Here is a 22,109-nt window from a genome sequence, read left to right on the forward strand (position 1 = left end):
CATTTTAGATGTTGAAACTGGTATGCAGACTGTCAGTCTCTGCTCTAGTTACCCCATACCAAAAGTATCCACGTTAATAAGAACATTAGAATACTAGAGGCCCAGTGCACAAAATTTGTGCACTGGTAGGGTCCCTAGTCCCTTCCCCCAGCTGGCCCCTGGTTATCCTGGTCAAGGGGACAATTTGCATACTATGCTTTTATTATATAGGATAATAAAATGGAATGCTTACTATATACTAGGCTCAATTCTATGTTCATTACATATATTAATTTATTTAATTCATGGCATTTGCATCAAACTTCATGGCTCTCTTTTTCTCATGTCCCTTATCTAATCCATCTAATTTTATTGGCTCTACTTTCATAATAGAGCTAAAATCCTCCCACCAAATTCACTAATATCCTTCTGGTTCCAGGTCTCATTTCTTTCCTGGATTATTGGAATAGCCTCTTATTGTTATACTCTCCAAGACAGCACAGTATAATCCTTTTAGTTTTAAGTCTCATATCTCTGTTCAAAACCCTTCAATGGCCAGCCACTTCCCTCAAAGTAAAAGATAATCTTCTATGGCCTATAAGACCCAATAAGATCTTTTTTCTCCCTCCATCACTGGACCCTCATCTCCCACTACTCTTGGCCTTGCTCACTCTGCTCAAGCCACACTGACCAGCCTTGTTCTTCCACAAAAACACAGGCACAGTAGGAGCTCAGAATGTCACCTTCAGATGTGCTCTGTGGTATGATTACTAGTATTTTGAGCTAAAGGCAATGGAGATCCTGTGGGCCCAGTCCCCTTTACCTACCAGAAGAATTAGAATGAGGGACCTTTCATATAATGCTATTGTCAAAGATAACCTTTTCTGACCTATCTATATGTGAAGGTAAACTACTAATTACTGAACATATACTGTTCTTATCATCCTAAAATGATCCTCTGAAACCCCAAGATGCGTGACCTCATCCTTAGCCAAGAATGCCATATATACTTCATTTTTCTGTCTCTGAACCTCTTATGTATGTGGTGTCCCCATATGTAGGTATGTAATTAAATTTATTTTCTCTTGTTAACATCTCACATAGATTTATTAAACCCTGAAAAAAATTAAGGAGGGTAAAGTTTCTTCCTTCCTCACAGTACTTAGGGTCTTGGCTCTAGTTTTTTTTCTTCTGTGTAGAGCACATCCCGTTTTACACAGATAACTCTCCTCCTTTTAGTTGGTTCAACTTTTACCTTATTAAGTCCCACCTTGATGCTCTATTTAATTCTGCAACTTGCCCTTCCTTCTCCTTCCTGATACCTCATAATCTCTATCTTTTTTTTAGAGCTCTAATCACTTTTTAACACACTATATAATTTTTAGCTGTATATTGTCTGCTCTCTCCATCTCCATATAAACTCCATGAGGGAAGTGAGCCTTGTGTTATTCACGAATGTATCCCAAGAAACTAAAACAGTGGCTGGTACCTGAAAGGCAATACATAAGTACTTGGTGAATGAACTTAGAATTGAGCCTAGCATTTTCTTTCTGCAAGGCCGCTGCGCTTTGGTGATGAGCCTTAATTGGCTTCTCAGCTAGCTTTTACATTACTAAAGGGTCAAAACCACATGGAGCCTAGAGGTCTCGGGCTAGTTACAGATTTACGTTTGGAGAACAGAGGAAATATAAACTAAAAAACTGAAAGGTGCAGTTATTTCTCGGGGTGGCTGAGGAAGCAAAGGCAAACTTCCTCTCCCTTTGCACATCCACAACTGCTTCAACTTACAGCATGTGACTTTGTACAAATCCAGCGCCACGGTGCTTGGACCCTGCTACCGGACCTTGCCCTTTTCCTGGCAACTTCAGTGCCCTCACTTAGGTGGTCAGGCCGTGCCTAAACCCACGTTTCCTGGGTCGGGATGTCCCTCCCCCAGGGAACAGGTGCCAATGTGGCCTATGCTCCCTGGTGAGGCAACCCGCGGCAGCTGCAGGGACAGGCGGAAAGGCGGACAGGCAGTGGAGTGAACACCTGGTTGAGGCCCCGCCGCGCTTCCACCCGCGGGCGCGGCTGCGATGACGTCACGGACCCGCCCGCCGCACGCACGCGCACTGCGACCAGCATGAGGGTCGCGGCTCTGATCAGGTAACGTGGCGTTGGTGCCACCTTCTTCCTCCCCGGGCAGCGTGCAGTCCCTTTCTGTTGATGGGCGTGAAGTGCCCCCGCCGCCGCCGCCGCCGCCACCGCCCGTGGCCGTGAAAGAGGCTGTCGGTGGGGGAGCGCGCGGTGGTTCAGACGGCCCCCCTGGCCACAGGAAGAGGCGGAGCCTTCGGGCTGGCGCCCAGCCCGGCGGGTCCCGCGGTCTCGGGCTCGCGCCCCTCCTCTCTGCCTTTCCTGCCCCCTTTGTTATGTCCCTCAAACTTGGATTTACCTTGGGGACTGTAGAAACTACTGATGCTTAGGTCTCATGGCCAGAGCGCTGGTTTAATTAGCCTGACACGGCCCAGGGTCGGATTCCTAAAAGTTGTAATTGATGGGAAGTTTGAAAGCCACAGCTTGACTCTACTTAGCCACCTCCGCCCTTTTCTTCTGGCTTTCTTCCTCCTCTTCTGTATTAACATTCAGTCTTTAAATCCGGTCTTCTGGCTCCAGCTTTCCACCCGAGGCTGTGTGTATCTCTGACTCTTCCTATATAAACCCACCTCTCGCTCACCTGTCCTCTAGGTGTGTCTGGATTGCTTATGACATGGATGTATTTTACCTTGGCGTTCAAGGACAGAGATGGAATTGTACCAGTTTTTTAAAAGTAATTAATTAATTGTTGTTAACAGTATTACAGATATCCCCCATTTCCTCCCCTGTGCCCCCCTCCACCCAGTCCCGCCCCAGCCCAGGACTTCACGTTATTGTCTGTGTCCATGGGTTATGCATATATTCATAATAAGTTCTTTTCCATCCCCCATACCTTAGATCTGGTTGCTGTTGCTTCAGGTACACATTGGTTGCTTTTAGAATAACCTTATGGTAATACTTCTTATTCCAAAAGGAGTTTGAGATTTATGGTAACCCATAATATTTAGACATACAACAACCAAAGACAGGCCAGTTAAAATGGTTCCATACTCAATCTGAAAATTGAAGAAAAGAGGAACACAATAACAACATTAAAAGGGGGAATTTAGTCTACTTGAATTTTGTTTGATGAGATTTGGATCTCTATAGAGTGTCTGATCTACATTGCAACCATGCATTTTCTTTGTAAACCCATTGAAAATTTCATATTATTGTTCAATGCCCTAGGCCAGGGTAGTTGCTACTGACTTATTAAGGTCTTGACAACACTAACCCCTTCTGGAATACTCCAGTTTCTTTTATTTCATTACCATATTTAGGAGACTGTAGTGTTAAGAAGTATTGTTATTCAGTGTATTTCTTTTGTAAAGTGAATGATTAAGCTTTGACCATTGTGGTCTTCATTTGATCTAGATAGATAAGAATAAAAAGTAGTCCAGGAAATGAGTAATTTACATTTATATGCACTTTGCCAGAAGTTTAACCATTAAAGAAACACCAACGGAAGACTCTGAAATCTGGGAGGGAAGGAGAGAAGATTGGTATAATCCATTACACTAAATATTCTGTAATGTGCATACATTACTTTCATAATAAAAAATTACAAAATGCATTGTTGGAAAATGCTTGATAAACTGTAAGATCTGTATAAATGCTAGGAGACATACTGTAGGTATGAATGCATAACAACATATATATAAATATGAATACATATATAGTATCCATATAATATACATTTATGTGCATATACTAGTATGCTTGAGTATGTATGGAGTTAATTAAATACAATGAATCTACTCTATTTTCGATGTATTCTGTGTGTGTGTGTGTGTGTGCGCACTAAAAGGAGAGAGAGAGATATGTATGTGTTTTAGAGAGTAAGTGAAATCAAGATCCTTACATACCTTTAGATAGGGGAGGGGAACCTTTTTTCTGCCAAGGGCCATTTAGATATTTATAACATAATTCATGGGCCATACAAAATTATCAACTTAAAAATTAATGTGCTATATTTTGTCAAACAATTAACTCACCTCTAATGCCTTGGCAGGGCCAGACCAAATGATTCACAGGCCTTATATGACCCTCAGGCCCTAGAGCAGGACATTCCCCACCCCTGCCCACCATAAAGAACATTATTTTCCTAATACACAAAAGATAGAATCATTGAATTTTACAGTTGAGTGACACTTTGAGGATTAGCTAGGTCATTCTCTAATTTTATAATAAAGTATATGAACACAAACACATTGAGTAATGTAGCTTAGTATCCAAAAGTTGGAAACTAAAATTCTGATCTTTTCTGTGGACCTTCTTACATAACATATTCTAATGTATTTTGTGACTTTTCAGGAGATAAGATGATCTGTATTTCCCAGACTTATTTGACCTTGAAAACCATTGTCTTTAGAGTACTTGTTGGACAGTAGTGTTCCATAGAATACAATTTAGGAAATACTATTTTTTGATATGTTTTTATTGATTTTACATAGAGAGGTGACAGGGAGAGAGAAGCATCAATCAGCTGCCTTTTACACACCCCCTAGTGGAGATTGAACCTGAAACCCAGGCATGTGTCCTGACCAGGAATTGTACTTCTTGGTGCATGGGGCAGTGCTCAATCCTCTGGGCCACACCAGCTGGTCAGGAAATACTATTTTAAAACCATATTTGAAAGCTTAGCATTTTAAAATAAATCATAAAGCTAAGTTCTGATTGCAGATGTATATCTTTTAATCTTTAATATTGTAAGGAATTAGAATTGTGGAGATATAACCTTTCATCTTAACTATTCTACACTAGAGGCCCAGTGCACGAGATTCGTGCATGGGTAGGGTCCCTAGGCCTGGCCAGCGATCAGGGCCTATCGGGGGGTCTTCTGGCTGCCGGCCAGGGTCTCCCTTCCCCGGCTGCCGGCTGCTGGCTGCTGGCCAGGGCCTTCCTTCATTCCACACTGCCCCCTGGTGGTCAGTGTGTGTCATAGCGAGCGATCGGTCTCCCGGTTGAACTCCTGTGGGGACAATTTACATAGTAGGCATATAGATAGATAGATAGATAGATAGATAGATAGTCTAAAGAATTACATCATTTTGTTCTATGGAAATAGAGCAGTGAAGTTCAGTAGGGGAAGTTGTAGAATACAGATTTATGGGAATATCAGAATCTGAGGAAAGGGAGTGTGATATGTAGCTTCATTTTGTCCCTTACAATCTCTCCCCTTGAGAAGTTCTGGAATGATAGTTGTTACTGATCAGAATACGGTAGAGGCAGACAAATGTTGGGAACTAAAAAGGCAAAAAATCCAGCTTGTAGAATAAAAAATCTCTTAGTTTTTTGGGCTATGAATAGGTCTAAACATTGCCTGGGGGTACATTTGCAGATCTTAAGCAAAAATTGGAAAGAAGGGAAACAGGAGGAGTAAGTAAAGGGAAGAGAGGCAATGTTAAAAGAAAGGAAGAAGCATGTATAGTGAGAAGCAGTACAGTATGAAACCCAAATAGCGTAGAGTTTGCTATTCAACTTTGTTACAGATGAAGTATCACTTCTCTTGACTAAGTGATTTGCCTCTACCTTAGGTAAATTTGGTACCAGATTTAGCTCTTTTTAATATGTTAATTAGATTTGTGCTCAAGCCTTATTCTGCCATCATATAGTGATGGCTGAAAGTTGAAGTACTGCCTGTCTGTCGTAGCAGTGGTTGAGCTTTGACATACAAACCAGAAGGTTACGGTTTGATTCCCAGTCAGGACACATACCCGGGTTGCAGGCTCGATCCCCAGTGGGGAGGCTTGCAGGAGGCAGCCTATCAATGATTCTCTCTCATCATTGATGTTTCTCTCTCTCCCTCTCCCTTCCTCTCTGAAATCAATAAAAAATATATTTTAAAAAAAGTTGAAGTACTGACAATACTGATGTTTAACTTTATTGGTGTAATTTGGCATTTCGCTTTCTATCTCTACAGAATTTGAACCCACAAAGTATGTATACTTTCTCATTGGAGTGGATCTCAGATTTTTAAAAAACATATTTGAGAGAGTGAGAGAAACATCAATGATGAGAGAGAATCCTTGATCGACTGCCTCCTGCATGCTCTCCACTGGGGATTGAGTCAGCAATCTGGGCATGTACCCTGACTGGGAATCAAAGTGTGACCTCTTGGTTCACAGGTCAACACTCAACCACTGAGCCATGCCAGCTGGTGGATCTCAGATTTTTAATTTGATCCTTTAATTGGTGATGGAGGCCAGTTGTTAGATTTCTTACAGTGGAACAGATGTTTTTCTACTTTTTCATAGAGAATTTCATCTAAAGTATATATAATAAGCATTTAGCTGGAATGTAAACTTATTTAAATATATTTTTATTTGATTTCAAAGAGGAATGGAGATGAGAGAGAGACATAGAAACGTCAGTGATGAGAGAGAATCATTGATTGCTGCCTCCTGCATGCCTCACACTTGGGACCAAGGCCGGAATCCAGGCATGTGCCCTTGACCAGAATCGAACCTGGGATCCTTCAGTCCTCAGGCCAACACTCTATCCACTGAGCCAAACCAGCTAGGGCTGGAATGTAAACTTAAATCATTTTATTTGCAAGCACTTTGTATATTGAGTAAAGCTACTGTCACAAACCAAAGAGTTGTCATATTTTGTTTAGAATGGTCTTTGTTATAGTGGCATATAATTTCATAAGCTCTTGTGAATATCTACTTTAAACATTCAGAGTCCTTCACTCAGTTTGCTTATGATACAGAAATTACATGTGGTGTTTTGCATTCTATATTAAGCTAGGCCCCCAAATTTTGAAGAGCGAAATAAGTAATGTGTTCTATTTGATACCTAATGACTCTATGTTGAATAAAGATCAGTAACCTTATATCTATGTATATATATATTTCTTTATTTATGTTTTAGTGGTGGGAAGGACAGCTGTTACAATATGATGCAGTGCATTGCTGCTGGGCATCAGATCGTTGCTTTAGCAAATCTAAGACCACCTGAAAACCAAGGTCAGTATATACTTTTATTGGAAATTTTCTAAGTGACTGAAACTCCAACTTTGTTATAGTCTGTTGTATACAGTCTACAAAAACATAAAAGGAATTAGGACATCTTTAGCACCTATTAGATGCTAAGTTCAATGCTAAGTGTTTTCAACTACATATTCTTTAATCCTCATAACAACTCCTAGAGAGTTTTATTCAATAGAATGCTGAAGCTCAGAGTTTTATAATTTTGTCCAAGGTAAAATAGCTAGACAAACTTGCAGAGCTGAGCCTTGAACCCACTTACTTCACACTGTCTTTCTACCACAACACATTTCCAAGTGTTGCAGGGACTATACAGGTAAATAAGATAGAGCCACTAGGAACTTGGGAAATAAGACATATATTGATAGATGATAATGTATGAATTTTATTATAAAAAATTTAGTTTAGCTATCTTAGATGTAAGCTAAATGTATGAGGCTTGATAGACGTATAAAGTAATACATTTTCACTTTTTGTCTGTGGTAACAAGGACATCCATAAATAATCTGCAGACCTCATTTTAGCTACTTTTTTCAGTTTAGTCAACAATGACATTTTCCCAATTAGAACTTTTTCCTCCTCTGTGTCCATGTGTGCCTGAAGTTCCTCTTTTAATGCACCAGTTATATTGGATTAATGACCTCATCTTAACTAATTACATCCGGAAGGACACTATATCCAAATGAGGTCACATTTTGAGGTAATGGATGTTAGGACTTCAAAATAAGAATTTGGGAGGGATACAGTCAACCCTCAATAATATATCTTTTGTTAACTGGGATATAATTGACGTATTACATTGTAGTAGTTTAAGGTGAACAGCATAATGATCTGGCATATGTATATATTGTGAAATGATTACCACAAGTTTAGTTTACATCCATCACCACATGGTTATAATTATTTTTCCCAATTAGAACTTTAAAAAAAGGAAAATATTCACTGATTTTTATACTCTTGTATTATACCCATATAATTATAAATATTAACTGCTAAAGTGCTGTAGAGAGAGATTAACACTTGTCTAAGTTTGTTAATAATTTTCCTCATACTTCTAGTAAAATATTTTTATCATTCACTTTACCCATCTTCTTTCAAGACTCTATGCTTGTGATCTACTGTTATTTTAGGATGAATTAAATGAGTAGTATATATGAAAACACTAATCATTATTCCTGGCATGAAGTAGGCATCCAGTAAATATAGTTGAATCTGAAGCTAGCTCTAAATCAATCAATCAGTTCTTCCTTCTTTCCCTCCTTCCCTCCTTCATTTCTTCCTTCCATCCTTCCTTCCTTCTTCAAAGTTGTCAGTCTATTGAATTTTTAATTTTATATCATTTTACTGTTTGTTTTGTCTTTGCTTTTTATCCCCAGATAGATTGCTTATAAGCTTCTTCAGAGGAAAGGTCATATCTTCTATGTTCCTTTCATTGTTCCTCAGCACTAGGGACAGCTCTGTGCATCTGGTAGGCGTTCACTCAGTTTACTGGTGGACAGATGAATAATAAACTAGGATTAGCCGTAGAATAGACAGTAGTTATTAGTCACATGTTCTTTCCTTCTGTGATTAAGACCCAAGTAAAGCTGAAAGTGAAGTGGGAAGAGGGAGATTAAAGATATTTTACCAGAAGAAATAGAGCAAGTTCTGTAGAAGGTTGGGGTAAACATATACTCTAGGATTTTATATTGGGGGTCTGATGATGGATAATAACAGCTTTTTAGAAGTGAGCTGTTTTGAAAACCTCCTATTTCTGTATTTTAAATAATAAAGAGACAACTCTTGACTAAGGATGAGTGGGAACTGTATAGTAACTTCTGTACTATAAAAGAAGAAGCAGAATTTATTTTTAAGGCTATGTTCGGTTACCAAAAGGAAAGAGACTTCTTTATCATTGTTTAGTTAGGTATGTGGGTTTTTAAAAATTTTCTATCTTGAGAGGTCTTGGTATTTAAAAAGCATATATTTATATAACATATAATACATACTTGACATAATCTATCTAAGTAAAAGCCTAAGCGACCATTACGACTGGTCGACCAAATGACTGGTTGACTGGTTGCTATGACTCGCGCTCCCACAGCCAACCTCCCGCGGCCGGCCAACCTCCTGTGGTCCCTCCCCCCTGGCTGGCCGGGTGGTCAGTGCATTCCCACAGCCAACCTCCTGCGACCGGCCAACCTCCCATGGTCCTTCCTCCAGCTGGCTGGCCCCAATTGGCCCCGATCGGGACTGGGCAAAATGGCGAGGGACCCCACTCATGCACGAATTTGTACACTGGGCCTCTAGTCTATACCAATAAAAGGGTAATATGCTAATTAGACCGGACATCCTTCCGGACAAAGCCATGGTGGTGGGGGCCGAGGCAGAGGTGGTTAGGGGAGACCAGGCCAGCAGGGGGGCAGTTAGGGGGCAATCAGGCTGGCAGGCAGAGGCAGTTAGAGGCGAACAGGCCGGCAGGCAGAGGCGGTTAGGGGCGATCTGGCAGGCAGGGGAGCAGTTAGGGGCATCAGGCCGGCAGGCAGAGATGGTTAGGGGCAATCAGGCAGGCAGGCAGGTGAGTGGTTAGGAGCCAGCAATCCCGGATTGTGAGAGGGATGTCCGACTGCCGGTTTAAGCTCGATCCTGCAGTCAGACAGTCAGACATCCCCCGAGGGCTCCCGGACTGCAAGAGGGTGTGGGCTGGGCTGCGGGACCCCCCCAACCCCCAAATGCACGAATTTTGTGCAGTGGGTCTCTAGTTACTATATAATCTTCCATGTTTTAATGGTTCACTGGCAGGGTGGGTAAGATTACAAGCAAAGTACATCTTTATAGTTCACAGTGGAATGAAGACATCCTATCTAATAAAAGAGTAATATGCAAATTGACCATCACTCCAACACACAAGATGGCTGCCCCCATGTGGACACAAGATGGCTAGCAGGGGAGGGCAGTTGGGAGGGACCAGGCCTGCAAGGGAGGGCAGTTGGGGGTGACCAGGCCTGCAGGGGAGGGCAGTTAGGAGTGACCAGGGCTGCAGAGGAGGGCAGTTATGGGCAATCAGGCTGGCAGGGGAGCAGTTATGCATCAATCAGGCTGGCAGGGGAGTGGTTAGGGGGTGATCAGGCTGGTAGGCAGAAGTGGTTAGGGGCAATCAGGAAGGCAGGCAGGTGAGCAGTTAGGAGCCAGCAGTCCTGGATTGTGAGAGGGATGTATGACTGCCCGTTTAGGCCTACTGGGATCGGGCCTAAACGGGCAGTCGGACATCCCTCAAGGGGTCCCAGAGTGGAGAGGGTGCAGGCTGGGCTGAGGGACACACCCCCTGGTGCATGAATTTCGTGCACCGGGCCTCAATTTATAATATTGTTAGTGAGAAAAAATTCTTTAGTAAATGGAATATTATAAAGTAAAAACTCATTAGTAAATTGGAATATTATGAAGTAAAAGTTGGAAACAGCTGAAACTATAGTAATTGTAGTGGAAGAGAATAGATGACTGTGGGTTGGGAGATGGAGAGGGTTTAGCTAATCTTTATTTAAAGTTAGCAGGAAGTTGGTGATTATTGAATTATTCATTGATTGACTTCTTTTCCGCCCAAACATGTTGCAAAAGGAACCTTAATGAAGAATGACTGGTGGAGATGACTCCAATGTAAAGTTGGTTAAGTGAATTCATAGTACTGGGTTTTAATAGGTTGTCTGGAATGGAATTTATCCTCATCAATGGAAGAATTTGAAGTTGTCATAGAATTCATAAAACCATCTCTTTAAATTTGTAGTAGGAACTTCTGTGGCATGTTAATTGAGGTGCTTTAGGCAACAGTGGAGCCTTTTGGTTTTACTTGATTTCATACCATTGTTACTATGTAGCTTGCATTAATAAAAGTTACAGTGTGGTTAAGACTGAATGGAGCCTTAAAGGAAAATAGTCGTCTAGGTTTTTGGTCTCAGTAAAATATTTTAATGATTGTGCTAACATTAGGAAGTTTCTTGCTAATTAACTTAAAGTTTTTTAAATATATTAATTTACTGTATCAGTATTTTTTAAAACTAATACATTTAAAGTGTAAGTTTGAGATGAAAGTAGGCTGAAGATTTTTTAGGTAATTTTGACTGTATCTCTTATTCCTAATGTGACCGGGAGTAAACAGATTTATAATAATGTGAGTGTGGGTCCCAGTCTAATGTGTGGGCTCAGAAGATTGGTGAGCCAAAATGTGATAGCAGATGGTTGATGGTTTTGATTACTGAAGGGGCCATTCCTTACAATATCATTTTCATTCCTTTTGATGGGATACTTTCACATCCAGTGGAAAGCCTGGACCTGCGTGACATATATGCATACACACACACACACATACACACACAAACACGTATGCCGAACAAATTGTTTTGTAATTTTTTTTAACTTAACATCTTCTATGTTATTAAGTATTATTTTACCATAGCATTTTCTAGATATCCTCTTTGGAATACAAGTACCATATGAAATCTAAGTGTTCTATGAATAGATACATTTGAAAGAGAGTAGAGAGAGTTCACACTTTGTCCCTTCAGTGGAGCAACTTAAACACAGTAGCCTAGGGAGAATTGCAGCAAAGACACTTATTTAACAGAGTTTAGCTTTATTTTAAAAAAATTTATTTGACCAGGGAATCGTTTTTTTATCAATACCTATTAATATCTATGATATTTCTGTTCTGCAGAATATACCTTAGAGAAAGCTCTTCAAATTCAATTAATGGTTGCATAGTATTTCATGGATATAGTATAGTTTTTAATCTTATATGATAAAGAGCTAATATGCTAATTAGACTAAACAGCAGAACGACCATCCAGATGACCTCTGGACGAAACCGGGGCTGCAAGGGCCAGCTGAAGCTGTGAGGGGCTGCGAGGGCTGGCTATGGCTGTGAGGGCTGGCCGAGGCAGCCGGGGCTGCAAGGGCCAAGCCCCTTGCACGAATTGTGTGCACCCGGCCTCAAGTCTGTCTATCCTATCTAATAAAAGAGTAATATGCAAATTGACCATACCTCTGCTACACCCAGAAGCCATGCCCACCAGCCAATCAGGAGCGAGCATGCAAATTAACCCAACCAAGATGGCTGCAGCCACGGAGAGAGCAGGAGGCTTGGGTTTCCCCAGAAATGGAGGAAGCCAATCTTTCCGCCTGCCTTGGCCTCCGCTTAAGGCTACAAAGTTTCAATTATAGAAGATAAACAAATCCCAACAAAAATGGCAGCAGCCACAGAGCTGGAGAGAGCAGGAGACTTGAATTGCCCCTGGCGATGGAGGAAGCCAAGCTTTCTGCAGCCCTGGCCTGCCTTGGCCTCCACTTAAGGCTACAAAGTTTCAATTATAGAAGATAAATAAATCCCAACAAAAATGGCTGTGGCTACAGAGCAAGCAGGAGGCTTGGCTCTGCTCAAGGCTACAAAGTTTCAATTATAGAAGGTAAATAAATTCCAGATACCAGGGCTTCTTCTTGAGTTGCTGGGGGGGTGTGGCTGACCTGCAAACCACCACAGGCCCCTCACCCAGGCCGCCCCATGCCCCAAGGGAACCCCACCCTGATCCGGGACACCCTTCAGGGCAAACCAGCTGGCCCCCACCCGTGCACCAGGACTCTATCCTATCTAATCCAAGAATAATATGCAAATTGACCGTCACTCCAACACACAAGATGGCTGCCCTCATGTGGTCAAAGATGACTGACCCCATGTGGACGCAAGATGGCCACCACAAGATGGCCAGCAGAGGAGGGCAGTTGGGAGGGACCAGGCCTGCAGGGGAGGGCAGTTAGGGGCAAACAGGCTGGCAGGGGAGCAGTTATGCATCAATCAGGCTGGCAGGGGAGTGGTTAGGGGTGATCAGGCTGGCAGGCAGAAGTGGTTAGGGGCAATCAGGAAGGCAGGCAGGTGAGCAGTTGGGAGCCAGCAGTCCTGGATTGTGAGAGGGATGTCCGACTGCCCGTTTAGTCCCGATCCTACCTGGATCGGGCCTAAACTGGCAGTTGGACATCCCTCGAGGGGTCCCAGATTGGAGATGGTGCAGGCTGGGATGAGGGACACATGCCCCCTGTGCACGAATTTCGTGCACAGGGCCTCTAGTTATTTATGGTGAACAGTCTCGCCATTCAGGACTCCTCAGGGGATATTGGAGAGCTGGTTTTGGCCCGATCCCTTCAGGCCAGGCAGGGGTCCCCAGCAGTGAATGAATCTGTGCACTGGACTGTTTTCGGCCTGATCCCCTCAGTCCAGGCCGTGGGAGCCCACTGCACCAGGCTTCTAGTATGCATATAAGATCTTTGGTTAATCTCTTCCTGCCCTCCCTCCTTAGGCTTTTATATATATAGACTAGTGGCCCGGTGCACAAAATTTGTGCACAGAGGGGGGTGGTATCCCTCAGCCTGCCTGCACCCTCTCCAATCTGGGACCCCTCGGGGGATGTCCGACAGGGATCAGGCCTAAACTGGCAGTCGGACATCCCCCTCGCAATCTGGGACCGCTGGCTCCTAACTGCTCACCTGCCTGCCTGCCTGCCTGATCATCGCTAACTACTCTGCCTGCCAGCCTTCTTGTCCCCAACTGTCTCCCCTTACTGGCCTGATCGCCCCCAACTGCTTCCCCATGCCGGCCTGCTCGCCCTGAGCTCCCCCCCTGCTGGCCTGATTGCCCCCAACTGCCCCCTCAACAGCCTACTCACCCCCAACTGCCCTCTCCTGCCAGCCTGCTTGCCCTCAACTGCCTCCCCTCCTGGCTTGATCACCCCTAACTGCCTCTGCCTCGGCCCCACCACCTTCGCTTTGTCCAGAAGGATGTCCAGAAGGTCTCCCAGAAGGTCTCCTGGTCTAATTAGCATATTACCCTTTTATTAGTATAGATGCTGTGATACATATCTTTGTAAATAATCTTTGTGTATATTCATAATTCTTTTTTTTCTGAAAAGTAAAATTATGAGACCACAGAGTCTATTACAATATATTTCTAAGTTTGTTTGCATCACCAAAGATTTTGATGTGACTCAGCTGTTTTAAATATTTTACCCATATACTAGTAGATGTTTGTGGAATCTTGTTACAACCTGTGATTGTTAACTTAATTAGCTTGAGTTATGTTTCTATACACCTTTGTAACTGCTTTAAAAATATTGAACTTATATACTAGTGTATTTGTATTAGAGGCCTGGTGCATGGATTTGTGCACCGGTAAGGTCCCTCACCTGGCCTGTAGGGATCGGGCCAAAATCGGCTCTCTGACATCCTCCAAGGGGTACTGGATTGCAAGAGGGCACAGGCCAGGCCGAGGGACCCTATTGGTGCGTGATCAGGGCCAGAGAGGGACTGCAGGAGGGCTCCAGGGCGTATCCCGCCCGTCTCGCCCAGTCCCAATCAACTGGACCCCAGCAGCAAGCTAAACTACCGGTGGGAGCGTCTGCCCCCTGGTGGTCAGAGCATGTCATAGTGACTGATCAAATAGTCTAACGAACAGTCGGACACTTAACATATTAGGCTTTTATTGTATAGGACTTGAGGCCCGATGCGTGAAATTCATGCAGAATAGGCCTTCCTTCCCCCACCTGCTGGCTCTGGCTTCCCTCTGGCACCCGGGACCCAGACTTCCCTCCGGCCCCCAGCAGACATCCAGTACCCTGGCTTCCCTCCAGCCACTGGCAGGTACCCGGGACTTTGGCTTCCCTCACAGCCCCGGCTTTGTCTGGAAGGTCGTCTGGAAGGACATCCGGTCTAATTACCATATTACGCTTTTATTATTATAGATGGTTTGTTGAGGCGCTGCATATAAAACAACAAAAGCATCTAAGTTTTTCTCTTACAAATATTTGTTGCTTATTAACTAAGTAGATATTTAATTAAGAAAGGTTTTCTGCTATAACTCAATGACTTTGTGAATAACCTTAAATTAATTTAAAAAACATTTATGTAATAAAATTTTAAATTAAATAAAACTTATTGGATAGATGTCTTTTTAAACATTCATTGTGATACTGTTATAATTTAACCTACTTATTAATAACAGGAAAGGAGCAAAGGGAAGGCCAAATATTATGTCATTTTTGTAGCGTTGCCAGGAACCTGCAGTTTAACACTTCCCAGGAAACCACCAGTCTGTTCCCCTCAGATCACTGAGGGAAGGGCCTGGACAGGGGGGGAATAGACTTTTTCCCAGTAAAGTCTGGGTGAAATAGGGAAGGTACTTGTCTGTCAGTCACACTTGGGAACAGGTCATTGGGTAGAATAGGCATGGCCACTACAAGTGCTGGAAGGTTTGAGATATTTAATCTCCTAAACAAAGGAGTTCGCTCTCTTGCACTCTTGGCTCCTGGCTCTCTTGTTGCAGGGGGCATGCATGGCCCACAGCCATGTGCACCTCACACAATGGACTAATGGACTGCAACTAGTGTGTTGCTGTACCAGACCCAATTCCAACATGGAATGGAAGCTCTGGGCACTGGCTTTGCATCTAGCTTTACTGAATCCCCAGCTGCACATTTTCCAGGACCAGATTAAGGAAGTGTGACTTTTGAAACCCAGGGATGTAATTCCATGGAAATAAACCTTTCTACCACATCTCATCCTCCCAGGGGAGCTTCTGGAAATGCTTATTCCATCAGTACCCCAAGAATACTATTCCCACTAGCAACAGAGAAAGACCACACTTTTTCTCTGATAACAGAATTACATAGTTTTAAAAATTTATATATAACTAGGGGCCAGATGCATGAAATTCGTGCAAGGGTAAGCCTTCGCAGCCCTGGCCGCCTCGGCTGTGGCTCCACCCCCCACCCACTGGTTGTTCCGGTCGTTCCAGAAGGTCATTCCACCATCCGGTCTAATTAGCATATTAGCTATTTGTTATATAGGGTTGTATTTATAATCAGTAGTAGAGATTACTATAGCTGATGTTAATTGGATGCAACTAAGGAAAAATGTGCAAGTTATTTTATTTCATTTCAGAATACAGAGAGATATAGTATAGTAAACTTTTAAGTTATGTGTTAACTGTTCTCTAAGCAGTAAAACTAGATAGACTTTCAAATCCACTTTTTTTTTTGTCCACCCTGTTTTACTGATTATTTCCCCTTTGTTACAGTGGGGTCAGATGAACTGGATAGCTACATGTATCAGACAGTGGGCCATCATGCCATTGACTTGTATGCAGAAGCCATGGCTCTTCCCCTCTATCGCAGAACCATAAGAGGAAGGAGTGTGGATACAGGACGAGTGTATACCAAATGTGAAGGTGATGAGGTTGAAGATCTCTATGAGCTTTTGAAACTTGTTAAGGTATGCAGAGTGACCAATTACATTTACTGAATTTAATATATAATTTGCAAAATTACATTTATTGACTTATTTAGTAATAATTTGTAACTGCTAGTAGCCCAACTGCTCTATGGAAGGTTGTTTTTTTTTTTTGTTTTTTTTTTTTTTTTGTCTTTTTGAGTAGAAAAGAAAATTGTTACTATACCTTTCTATTAAATATTATTTGAAAATAAAACTTTTGGTATAGTTTGGCACCCAGGATTGTCAGATGATATTTAGTTAAGTTTTTTTTCCTTAGGATTTTGAAACTGATGACCTTTCAATCACTTTTTTTTTTTTTTTGTAACAAATACTTTTTAAATACATACTGTGTGCTTGACATATAGTTCTAGGAACTGGGGAATGGGGCATTGCACAAACCAGATAAAATCCTCTTCTGCTGGAGCTTACTTTCCTCTGGAAGGAGACAGATAATAAACAAACAAACAAACAAATGAACAATATGCTTGGTGGCTAAGGGTGCTATGAAGAGGAACGAAAGAGTCAGGGTGATGAGAGTGACAGCAGGGAGTGGCCAAGCAAGACCTTTCTGATATGGTGAAATTTAACTAGACCTACAGAAAGTGAGAAACTGAGCCTGGTTTAAACCCAGTAGAAGAGGTATGAATTAAATAATTAAGTCCCTATATATAAGAGTTTGGCAGCTGTTGCATATTCATTGTTAATTTCTCTAGAAGAAAATTTAGGAGGGAAAGGGGGTGGAGGGTTATTTATCTAGTAGGCATTATATTCAGTAAGTATTAATTAATGGAGATTATCTTCTCATTCTCATTGATAGTCAAGAATTTGAATTCAGTTCTGTATTCTTCTTAAATATGAATTCTATCCGGTCAACTAGAGTCCATTCATATAAGCATATCGAATGAAACAGAATTAAAATCAATATTTCCCGGATGACTTAGCTATTTTATTTTTTTACAAAGGAAAGTTAAGAAAGATTTCTGTCTCTTCTTCTATAAAGGGATATTGTATTTCATTTTCTTAATCTTCAGAGTTCAGCTTTTCAGAAGTTAGTCATGAACCCATGTCATGTAAATTTGCTAGTCCCAAATAACTACTTCAGTCTAAACTTTTAATTTGATGCTTATCAAAGCTTAATATCAATTAAGGATTTTGATTAAAAATATATAAAGTATTTAAATTCCTTTAAAGTTTGCTTGACTGAAGTATTTATTTTGTGTATCACAATATTTTCATTTATTCTTTAAAAAAGAAACTGATAGGGGAAACACTTAGAATAATTCCATAATTTACTGTTTAGTTCTGAATAGCATAAGAAGTAGATACTTTTCAAAGGAAATCACAGGGACCCGGTTTCTTCCTTTAGGGAAGATACATGCTAATGAACACTATTTTGATTATCAAACAAGAGGGAAAACATAAGAGTTCCACTTTTAATAGTCTTCTCTCCATAAGGGCAACTAGGATCTTGACAGTATAAGATACTGAGTGCAAATTTTGCATTTTCAAAATTTCTTTCTCAGCATATACAGAAATTGAATATTAAGTTACAGCATAAGCCAGTATTACAAAATGGTGGGGTTAACACAAGAAGTAATTGGATTGCTTAAAAATCACTGATAACTGATAACTTTGGAGAAGCTCTGTGATAATAACAGCCTTCTAAGAAAGGGAAAGATAATAAATTACTAATCAATTTAATTAAAAATGGTCAGATTAGTAATAATTAAGAAGAAATTTATCTTTCTATCCATGCTGTCTTTGGAGAAATGGATGCTTTCCCATTATCTTTTATAACCATCAGTTATGACATATATTAATGCTAATGTTAAATCTTGACAACTTCTGCTTTGAAAGTTTGTACATGATAATTATAACTATAGTTGAAAGAGATGTTATCAAGTTGTCTGGGACCAAATAGTTTCTTCTTTTTCTGTGTAGAAATATTAATTTTACTTTGGGATAGTTTAAGGACATCGATATCAGAAATATATTGTTTTTATGTAAGAGATTGTATAACCAGACTTTAATAGTCATATCCATTTATGAGCCACTGGTACAAAGATTTTAGTAGAGGTCTTACATATTCTAATGAGTAATTAAATAATTATGGAAAAAATGACTCTAGAAGACCTGTAATTTGTCAAGTTAGTCTTTACTTGTAAGAAAAATATGGAACTGCTTTTTTAAATCTTTTAAATATTAATGGAGCATTAAAAGCATTTAGATTCCCTTTAATTTTAAACATGTATTTATAACAGATTGTAATTTTGTGATTTTCACATGTAAGTCATTTTTGTTTTTGTAGTTCTTTTTTCCCCTAAATATTAGATCTAATTGAAAAGAAGTAGGAAAGATTTGGACTAATTTACAGTTAACATTTTCCTAAGTTTTGTAGAAGTCATGAAAACTATTAGCACTATAATAAGACTTTATATCTCATGCCTCAGATGATTATGACATACATATAAATATATGTGTAAGTGTAAATATATATACATATATATACTAGAGGCCCAATGCACGAACTTCGTGCAAGAGTAGGTCTTCCTTCCCCTGGCTGCCGGCACTGGCATCCAGGATCTGGGCTTCCCTCTGGCCGTAGGCATGCATCCGGGACCCGGGCTTCCCTGGCAGGCCTGGCTTCTTACGGAAGGACGTCCAGTCTAATTAGCATATTATGCTTTTATTATTATAGATATTCCAAGCTGTTTGCAGAATACCTGATTTTCATATAGCTAGTCTTTTATTCTTTAGAATTTCTTTAATATTAAAATGTCACTTTAGTTCTGATATGGAGTAATTTGGCATATAGATAACCTGTATTATTTTCTGAAAATGTAGTATTTTTAAAATTCTATGTAAATTTTTAAGTTACATAAGTGATGTCATAGTTACTGAAAGATATCTATAAACATATCTCTTATAGAAAATATATTTAAGGATCAGTATATTATTTCTTTCTCCACTGGTTTAGAGCCACTTCTTACTGGATCTGCTATCTTTCTCTTTCTTGGTTTATTCTCTTACTTAAATGGAGTCCATCTTTAAGAAACTTCCTTAGAGAAGGTACTTTCAAATCCTTACATTTTGAAAATGTTTCTATTCTGTCCTCACATTTGATCGATATATTGGTTGAATTTAAAATTTTAGATTGAAAGTCATTCTTCTGCAAATCACTGAAAGCATTGCTTCATGGTACTCTACCATTTTGCTGATGAGAAGTTTGATGCTGATGTGATTTTTGTTCCTTTTTAGCTGACTTGTGTCTTTTTTTTCTCTGTTAACTTTTATGATTGTGTCTGCTTGGTATACTGAAATGTCACAAAAACATATTGGGCATTGAAGGTTGCTTCCCCTGCATCTCTTTCGTATCTTCCTATTGAGTAGCAGCATATCCCTGTCCTTTTTCCCTTAATGTTAGTTCAGGGACAGCATTAACCCAAGTGAAAGCCAGACACAGTATTGCATTCTCTGGGGCGTAGTGATTGCATCAGGGATGGTTTTGTTAACCTGTATTGTACCACATAGAATGAAGTCTAGGATGACAGATGGTTGGCAGAAGATAAGCTCTTTCTCCTGTACAGAGGGATGTGTGGATGTGAGACCTAGAATTGCTATGGTCTTTACTCAGACTTTCAACTCAGGCCACGCCCCCCCATCCCCCCGCCCAGCAGGGCTTGACAGGGGACCTGAGGCGGCACCCCCCTGCCAGTGGGGCTTGATGGGGGACCTGAGGCTGTGCCCACCCCCAGCATGGCGGGGCTTGACGGGGGACCTCAGGCCATGTCCCCCACCCAGCGGGGCTTGACAGGGAATCTCAGGCCATGTCCCCCACCTGGCGGGGCTTGACGGGGGACCTCAAGGCATGCCCCCTGCCCCGGTCTGGGCTGGGGGACCTCAGGCCATGCCCCCCGTCCTGGCGCCGGGCCAAGGGACCTGAGGCTACATCCCCTGCCTGGCAGGGCTTGACAAGGGTGGGACTGGCCAGGTCTGGATCTAGCCCAAAGGGGGGCAGGGGGCCAGCTAGGTCTGGGTCTCACGTGATTTTGAGGCTCATGTGGGTGGGCGGGGACTTGACTCTGGGTCCTGTGGTGAGCCCCAGACTCTGAAAGGAGGAAGGTTTTCATGTACATTTTACTAATTTTCTTTCATCTCTGACACTTCTATTATAGAGAAAGGGCAAATAGCAATATTAAATTATTTCCTCTAATTAATCCCCTTTTAATGTGCATGAATTTCATGCACCGGGCCACTAAGTATTTAAATAAAAAGTGATACAAATTCTATGTAAGGTACCTTATAAACTGACAGTTCCATGGCTAATTTATTCAGCTTTCACTGGGAAATGTTGATAATCAGAATTATTATAGCTATATATCACAAATACAGGGTGGAGCAAAAGTAGATTTACCCTTCCCTCTGAAAATCATCAGTTTGTTACATGCTTCCATGTCTTTGGATCTGTTCTGTTATTCAGTTTATTTTATTCATTAGATTCCACATATAAGTGAGATCATGTGATATTTGTCTTTCTTTGGCTAGCTTATTTCACTTAGCATAATAACTTCCAGGTCCCTCCATGTTGTTTCAAAGGGTAAGAGTTCTTTATTATAGCTGTATAGTATTCCATTGTGTAAATGTACCACCGTTTTTAACCACTCATCTGCTGATAGGAACTTGGGCTGTTTCCAGATCTTAGCTATTGTAAATAATGTTGCTATGAACGTATGAGTGCATATATTCTTTCTGATTAGTGTTTCAGGCTCCTTAGTATATATTCCTAGAAGTGGGATCACTGGGTCAAATGTCAGTTCCATTTTTAATTTTTTGAGGAAACTCCACACTGTTTTCCATAGTGGTTGTATCAGTCTGCTTTCCCACCAGCAGTGTATTAGGGTTCCTTTTTCTCCACATCCTCACCAGCACTTGTTGTTTGTTGGTTTATTGATGACAGCCATTCTGACAGGTGTGAGGTGGTACCTCATTGTCATTTTAATTTGCATCTCTCTGATGATTAGTGATGTTGAGCATTTTTTCATATGTTTCTTGGCCATTTGTATGTCCTTGTTGGAGAAGTGTCTATTTAGTTCCTCTGACCATTTTTTAATTGGGTTGTTTGTCTTCTTTTGGTTGAGTTGTATGAATACTTTATATATTTTGGAAATTAACCCCTTATCAGATGTATCATTGGCAAATATGTTTTCTCATACAGTGGGTTCCCTTTTCATTTTGATTCTGGTTTCTCTTGCTGTACAGAAGCTTTTTATTTTTATGTAGTCCCATTTATTTATTTTTTCCTTTATTTCCCTTGCCTTAGGTGATGTATCAGTGAAAATTCTGCTATGCTGCCTACATTTTCTTCTAGGATTTTTTATGGTTTCATGACTTACATTTAAGTCTTTTATCCATTTTGATTTTATTCTTGCGTATGGTGTAAGTTGGTTGTCTAGTTTTATTTTTTTGCATGTACCTGTCCAATTTTCCAAACACCATTTATTGAAGAGACTGTCTTAACTCCATTGTATGATCATGCCTTCTTTGTCAGATATTGAGTATAATAACTTGGGTTGATTTCTGGGTTCTCTGTTCTGTTCCATTGATCTATATGCCTGTTCTTTGCCAGGCTGTTTTGATTACAGTAGTTTTGTAGTATAGCTTGATATCCTGTATTGTGATCTCTCCAACTTTGTTCTTTCACAAGATTGCTGCGGCTATTCAGGGTCTTTTTTGGTTCCATAT

The 22,109-nt window shown here is 41.0% G+C and overlaps 1 protein-coding gene across 4 annotated transcripts in view; it reads left to right on the forward strand.

Moving 5' to 3' along the window:
- Positions 1–2,041: 2,041 nt before the first annotated feature.
- DPH6 (diphthamine biosynthesis 6) overlaps positions 2,042–22,109 on the forward strand; it is a gene marked incomplete at its 3' end in the record, with an annotated part of 271,055 nt that continues 250,987 nt past the window's right edge. For 3 of the 4 annotated variants that reach the window (XR_013959609.1, XM_080651060.1, XM_080651061.1), the window contains exons 1-3: positions 2,042–2,124; positions 6,967–7,061; positions 16,174–16,367. Coding sequence is in view for 3 of the 4 variants with exons in the window: in XM_080651060.1 (XP_080507186.1) it covers positions 2,102–2,124; positions 6,967–7,061; positions 16,174–16,367 (312 nt within the window). The remainder of the gene's footprint in view (positions 2,125–6,966; positions 7,062–16,173; positions 16,368–22,109) is intronic. The other variant, XM_080651062.1, reaches the window with a different exon arrangement.

Source organism: Plecotus auritus (assembly GCF_963455305.1).
Source record: "Plecotus auritus genome assembly, chromosome: 1".
Classification (NCBI taxonomy): domain Eukaryota; kingdom Metazoa; phylum Chordata; class Mammalia; order Chiroptera; family Vespertilionidae; genus Plecotus; species Plecotus auritus.